Here is a 7756-nt window from a genome sequence, read left to right as displayed (position 1 = left end):
AGTCAAATCCAATTTGAAAGGCTCTTGAGTCTATTCTACCATATATACAATGTTTTTTAAAAGTTTCAAAAATAATTGTGTTTCTGTTCTGATTTCAGTCTCAAAACAACGTGTCATAGCTACGTTTGTCCACAGGGCGAAGCGTAGCATATTCACAAATAACCCTCTCAAGACGTGACATGGATACAATATTTGTTCCTATTCATTTCTAATGACCGGTGTCCGTGTCACGTGATCGCACACTTTCCCAGTGAGGAGAAAAAACATGGCGGAAACCCGATTTATTTTTAGTGTAAAATCCTAAATTGTCGGAGAGTTTGGCGTCAAAATGCTTTTTGATTACATTTAGCGAGAAGTGAATATTGTACTTTTGGAATCTACGTCCAGTGGAAGTGTAGGATCCATAGTGTGATAGATATTACCAAGATTATTTGAGCTCCATGTATTTCTTTACAAAATATTGTATCCATGTCTTGAGAGGGTTATTTGTGAATATACTACGTTTTCACACACACACACACACACACACGCACACGCACACGCACACGCACACGCACACACACGCGCGCACCCGCGACTGTTACAATGAAGGCTCGATAATCAGCTTAGGGCATATAGGGGTAAGCAGGGGTAAAGTGCAATTTGGTGGGGAGTGGACCTAATATCGTCAAGGGGGGTCCTCACTTCCTCTAGGGGGGTCCGGGGGCATGCCCCCCCCCGGGAATGTATATTTTTAAATATTGAAGTTAAAAGCATCAATCTGGTGCACTTTGAGAGCAACATGAAGAGATCGATGGAAACCTCTCTCAGCACCCAGATGAAACACAACTGGAAACAGATTTACTTTTTCTTTATGGAAATGTTACAACTCACTCACCTTTCAAAATGTATTCTTGTTTTACTGTCATAGTATTTAATACCTGTTTTTAATTTATTCTCTTGTTTTTTATAACTATAATGATCATATAAACGTGTGCCTCGGAAATGATCTTTTACACAATTCTTGACCAAACTGTTTTGAGACCCACTGAGATAACTCACCTATCACCAATCAATAATAAAATGTGTATTCCTATACAGGGCCGATGTGATGTCATGTGATTCACAGAAGGTAACACCAGGATGTTTGTCAGAAAAATATATTTATACTCAACAAGTCTCTCAAACATTTAAAATACATTATTATTATTATTATTATTATTATTATCAGTGCCTTTTTCTCTCAAACCTCCAATTTCTGTCATTATTTCTCCCAAAACAGATTTTTATGCAACATTTTTCAGATTTTTTGGAAACATTTCTGCAGAAATTAGAGAAAGAGAAAAGTTGCACAAATACAAACCGTCAGAAGTTCATGTTTTTTGTTAAAAAAATACATTTAAATTTAAAAGTCTCTCAAACTGTTTAAATACACAATTATTGTCAGTGGTGGAAGAAGTACCCGACATCACAAGTTTAAGACCTTCAACGTGTAAGTTAAGTTAGAGTACACTAAGCTACTTAAACATCAACAGTGAAAGTACTCGGTATGCAGAACACCGTCTTATTATTAAAAAGTATTATATTACCCTGATTTTATCAATAAAAACTGCTTCTTAATGTAGTAGTTTGTCAATGTGGAGCCAATTTGAACACATAACTGAATCATATTCACACATCAGGGGTTTTCTGTAATTAAAAAGCAACTGAATGTTAAATAAATTAAGTAAAAAGTAGAATATTTGCCTCTGAAATGTAGTGGAGTAGACATAAACTGTTGGATTAGATGAAAATACACAAGTAAAGTACAAAATATGTCAAAAAATAGTTGAGTACTGCAGTAAGTACTTTCCACACTGGCTATTATTCCAGTAAATTGAGAATAACACTGCATTACAGGCGGATCAATGCTGGAGCTGCATGCATTTTTGAGTCTGAAAAGTGGTGGTGTAGAAGTATGGAGTTGCAATAAATGGAAATACACAAAGATATTACAAAATATGTAAACAAAATAACTTAAATGGAATTCCACCATTTTGCAGTAAATTGAGATTAACATTGAACCTCAGAGTTTAAAGTCTTTTCTCTCTCAGGACATCGGGGAACAAATCATTTCTGCAGGAAACTATATAAAAAAAGGTTATTTTAAAGTCATTTGGTGCCGCTGGTCCTCCCCCACGTGTCCTCATTAAATCCCCTCTGATTCTCCTCTGGTCCCCGGCTGCTCTTCCCGATGTCTCCCGGTGTTCCCCCCGGTGTTCCCCCCGATTTGTCCCCATGTTTGCGGCTCTTCTCCGGTTCTCCCTCCTCCTCCTCCTGCAGCAGCTCGCTCAGGGTCTCGATGTAAATCTGCGCCATCTGCAGGGTCTCGGATTTGGACAGTTTCCTTTGGTTCTGGAGCTCCGGGATGACGCTCCGCAGCCGGTCGAAGGCCACATTCAGGCCGAGCATCCTCCTCCTTTCCCGGGCATTGGCAGCGACACGCCTCCGCCTCTGCGCCCGCTCCACGGAGCTCCTTTCCGGCTGGAGGAAGCGCAGCGCCGCGGTGTCCAGGAGCTCCACGATACCGCACGGAGCTTCTCTGAGATCACAGCCGCGATTGGAGCTCCCTAACCCGGGTAAGTCCTGCTGGAAAAGACCCTGGACCTGGAACTCCGAGAAGCTTTTACTGGGAGGCATCGCTTCTCTTCGGGGTAAAACTTGCAGCAGAAGTTCAGGAAAGTTAACTTTGTCCACTTGGATATTTTTTGGGGGGGATTTATGGAGGCTTTATGGGGGCGTGGAGATGGTCGTGTGCCGCCTAATGAACAGAGCCAAAGGATCCAGCGGGGGGCCATTAACTGAGTTCATCAAAAGGGGATTAGAAGCGACTGAGTGACCGCTGAGGAGGAAGAGGAGGAGGGGGGTAACATGAACCTCAGAACAGCCTTACTTTAAAGGTCTCCTATTATACTATTTTCAGGCATATTTTATGGGTCTCAGAAATATACAAATATATAAAAAAACATGTCTCTGAAGTGTTTTGCTCGAAATACCAAACGGATCAGCCTCACCCCCCTCTATTTCAGCCGTTACTAAAGAGCTGATTCTGGGTCTAAAGCTTTAAAAAATAATAATAAAAGAGAGTAGATCTCATCAGGAGAACTCTCCCAGCAGAAACTCAGCTAAATGCTGCCGTGATGAAACTCCACATCATGTTCCAAACCACATCAAGGATTCTCTCTGAAACAGGATGGAGCTCAAACTCTTTCTCTCTCTCAGGTTCACCACAAGGTGACTTCCTTTTGATTTCCTGCTTCTTCACACACACTCTCTCCAGTGCAGGTTAGCTCTGAGTGTTAGCATGCTAATGTAAACACAGACCATATTACGTCCAGAACACGTCTCATTGTTTCTGACAGCAACGTTTCTGATTGGCCCGTGGGTGTAAAGCCCGCCCACATTTGAGTAATGTGGTCATGACACAGCAAATCTGGACCAGCTCCGTTTCTCCCCCGTTTTTAGAGATGTGGGTACGGAGGGAAAGAGAGAGGGGTTTATTTCCTGACACTTTGAGAGTCTCCTGACACACCGGGGACACATGGGGGACACACAGGGGACACACCGGAGACACACCGTGGACATACCGGGGACACACCAGAGACACACTGCGGGGACACACCGCGGGGACGCACCGGGGACATACCGTGGACACTGGGGACACACTGGGGACACACTGGGGACACACTGGGGACACGTGGTGATGTAGAGAAGACATCACAAAGTGACTTTTGCATGATAGGAGACCTTTACTAAGAGTATCATTACAAAGCAACTTTCTCACTAATACAAAGTGTATTTGACTCGTGTTTGTTTCCCTGAAGTTGTTTCAAAGTTTAGAAAATAATCAAATATGCTGAAAAACAACAATGAAAATGTTAATATGAGACGCCTCGCTGCGTATTCATGTGCTGAAATGTCTCGGAGACAAAACCCTCCAAAAACGTTGTTTGCATTGAACCTCCCTCAGTTCTCTGTTCGAAGCATCGCTCACATATTCAGAGACGGCAGAGGGGGAAAGTTCATTATTTATAAAGCATTATTTTGCATTTATGAATAATACATTTTGATTTAAAGTTTTAAAGTTTGATTTACACTTGTTTGTGGTTCACAGAATTGATTTGATACTTTATGGTGATTTCTTTATTTTGTTCACATTTTTATTCTAACTTTTTTATTTGTTTTTATTTATTCTTAATCATTTATTTCACTTTGGGGAAAGTTCAGTTCAGCGTTCTGCAGAGCTTTCATTCTTTAAAAAAATGATTTGTGGATCAGGACCCCGTCCTCTACAGGTTGTTGTTGCTATTTGTTTACTAACTCTATCCTCCCATCTCTTGTTGTTGCTATTTGTTTACTAACTGTTGTCTCTTGTTGACATTTGATCTCTCATCTCTTGTTGTTGCTATTTGTTGACTAACTCTGTCCTCTCCTCCTCTTGTTTACTAACTCTCATCTCTTGTTGTTGCTATTTGTTTACTAACTCATCTCTTGTTGTTGATATTTGTTTACTAACTCTCATCTCTTGTTGTTGCTATTTGTTTACTAACTCTGTCCTCTCCTCCTCTTGTTTACTAACTCATCTCTTGTTGTTGATATTTGTTTACTAACTCTGTCCTCCCATCTCTCGTTGTTGTTATTTGTTTACTAACTCTTGTCTCTTGTTGACATTTGATCTCTCATCTCTTGTTGTTGCTATTTGTTGACTAACTCTGTCCTCTCCTCCTCTTGTTTACTAACTGTTGTCTCTTGTTGTTGCTATTTGTTTACTAATTCATCTCTTGTTGTTGATATTTGTTTACCAACTCTCATCTCTTGTTTTTGCTATTTGTTTACTAACTGTTGTCTCTTGTTCTTGCTATTTGTTTACTAACCCTCGTCTCTTGTTGTTGCTATTTGTTTAGTAACTGTTGTCTCTTGTTCTTGCTATTTGTTTACTAACCCTCGTCTCTTGTTGTTGATATTTGTTTACTATCTGATCTCTTATTGTTGATATTTGTTTACTAACTCTCGTCTTGTTGTTGCTATTTGTTTACTAACTCTCGTCTTGTTGTTGCTATTTGTTTACTAACTCTCATCTCTTGTTGTTGCTATTTGTTGACTAACCCTCATCTCTTGTTGTTGCTATTTGTTTACTAACTCGTCTTGTTGTTGATATCTGTTTAATAACTCTCATCTCTTGTTGTTGCTATTTGTTTACTAACTCTCTTGTTGTGGAAGTTAATTCAAGGCGGCGTCCTGATGTTTTCCTCCTGAGTCTGACGGACAGAAGTTGGCAGATTTTCAGAGTTTCTTTACAAAACTCTTTCAAAGATGGCAGCGGGAAACAATGGCACATAATGGACTCCTTATGGCGGGTGGGGGGGCGGGTGGGGGTTTGGGGGGGGTGTTGGCTTGGTGCTCAGATGACAGTTGTTGGCTCCGGTTTATTAAAATGAAACGTCTCGTTGGTGCCAGAAACGACACGGGCCGGAGATCAAACCCTGGAGGAACCAATCACAGAGCAGGAACCAATCACAGAGCAGGAACCAATCGCAGAGCAGGAACCAATCGCAGGGCAGGAACCAATCGCAGGGCAGGAACCAATCACAGAGCAGGAGCCAATCACAGAGCAGGAACCAATCACAGGGCAGGAACCAATCGCAGAGCAGAAGTCAATCACAGGGCAGGAACCAATCATAGGGCACTATTTCACCTTCAAATCTTTAACAATAAAGAGTGTTTGTTTTGTCTTTGAGCCCATTTGACACATCTATCACTTTTTCTCTTAACATTTTGGTTTTCACATTCAAATTTTAGCCAAATGAAACTTCCTGTTTGCAAACGAGTGATTTCCTCGTGTGTCTTTTAGCCCATTTGACACGGATGTATTTCACTTTAAAGGGCCCATGTCAGTGTTTCTCAAACTTTTTTTTCTTTTCACACCAAGGACCACTTAACCAATACAAAAACACTCGCGGACCACCTAACTCCACAAATATCCCAAAACACATAGTTTTTCTAGAATAGATTACAAATTGCCTGAAAATGGTACAAACAGGTGGCAACATGTGGGACGAAGGTGTTGCGCTGGACTATATCATGCAATGGAAACTTAAGCTTCCTCCGTTGCAGAGGTATTCCCGCGAGAGTGGGGAAAACTTAAATGTATTTATTTAATTCAAATGTGAAATGTTACCAATATACTCACGGACCACTAGGGGGTGCTCACGGACCACCAGTGGTCCGCGGACCACACTTTGAGAAGCACTGGCCCATGTCATGCTTTTCTGGTTATTACCCGTCCCCTTGTGTGTTATGAAGGTTTTTCTGCATGTAAACCAGGGGTGTCAAACTCAAATACTCAGTGGGCCAAAATAAAAAAAATGGGTACTAGTCGAGGGCCGGACTGGTTCAATGTTTATTGCAGAACTTATTGAAATGAACTTATTGCACATATTAAACCTGGAACTAACAAAGCTTCAATGATTGACTATAAAAACAACATTAAACATTAAATAATCAGTGACAGATCTAATAGGAATTAGAAATGATCCTGCGGGCCGAAATGAAATCAGCCACGGGCCAGATTTGGCCCCCGGGCCTTTAGTTTGACACATGTGGTGTAAACGGTCTGCAGAGTCACAAACCGTCAAAATACACAGAGAAGACCTGTCTATGCTGCCCCAAAACGCCTCGTTGGACATTTCTCATTTTCCATTGTTTACTTCCTGGGTACTGTGAGGTGTGAATACTCAGAGGCCACACCCTCTGCCAGCCTTTCACGAAACAAAGCTTCCCAAACCTTTCAGCAATTCATGCCGGATATGTTCAGCGTAGGGCACTGAAGAACGATGCTGTTCCTACTTTGTTTGGAACAGCGGGAGATTTGGGTACACAACCTGTAGGTATTCATTGTTGTTTGTGTATTTATGATGTTTAAAACAAACAAGATATTTACCACGACTGTTTAAATGGGTAAACGTTTTTGGGGCTGCTAACCCATTGACACAGTGCTAACTGGGCTATATCACCTCCAATGTCAGCAGATGGCCTGACATGTATCTCATAGCAGGAGAATGTCTGCAATCACACACAAAATACTCATAGACAGTTTTACCGTAAAACCGTACGGTCAAGTCGCAAAACTTAATTACATTATAGTTGGCGTTCCTAGCGTGTATGCTACCGAGCTACCGTTCCTAGCGTGTATGCTACCGAGCTACCGTTCCTAGCGTGTATGCTACCGAGCTAAACAGGAAGGCTACCTAGAGCTAGACATGCTAGGAAAACATTGTTTTCATGCCAGCTATAATGAATGACCGAACGTAGCAGACTACCCGTATAAGATTGTAAACATTGTAAACATGTTCTTGCTAGCCTAATATGAACCACTAGCTGTTGTTCATAGTAGGTTGGCATATTACACTGAACTAGCAAACGTAGGTTAGCATATTAATCTAGCTGGCAAGCTAACGAACCTAAAACAACTAAGTTTCTCTAATATTTTGTGATTTGCATTTGATTTCGTCCAGCCAGATCAGGAAACTCCTGGCGTATCTGGCGGACGACACATGACGGGATGACCACTCTGATGCGTCGTCCGAAAAAGACCCGGAACCAGCTTACAAAACTGCGTGACATGGGACCTTTAAACTTGAATTGAAATCAAACATCTGAGTTATTCTGAGTTTAACCTCAACTCTACATTTGCAAACGTTATCATAAAATCGTTTTTGTTTGTTAGTCCATTTTACAC

The 7756-nt window shown here is 41.3% G+C and overlaps 1 protein-coding gene across 1 annotated transcript in view; it reads right to left on the bottom strand.

Annotated features, from left to right (window-relative positions):
- Positions 1-1193: 1193 nt before the first annotated feature.
- LOC307024827 (transcription factor Atoh1-like) overlaps positions 1194-7756 on the bottom strand; it is a 65092-nt gene continuing 58529 nt past the window's right edge. Inside the window, exon 2 of the mRNA XM_079659252.1 lies at positions 1194-2860. Coding sequence (XP_079515378.1) covers positions 2131-2658 — 528 coding nt within the window. The 5' untranslated portion in view covers positions 2659-2860 and the 3' untranslated portion in view covers positions 1194-2130. The remainder of the gene's footprint in view (positions 2861-7756) is intronic.

Source organism: Notothenia rossii, assembly GCF_949606895.1.
Source record: "Notothenia rossii genome assembly, chromosome: 11".
In the NCBI taxonomy this organism is placed as follows: Eukaryota; Metazoa; Chordata; class Actinopteri; order Perciformes; family Nototheniidae; genus Notothenia; species Notothenia rossii.
The sequence above is the reverse complement of the archived record's forward strand: the minus strand, read 5'-3'. Positions and strand labels throughout refer to the sequence as shown.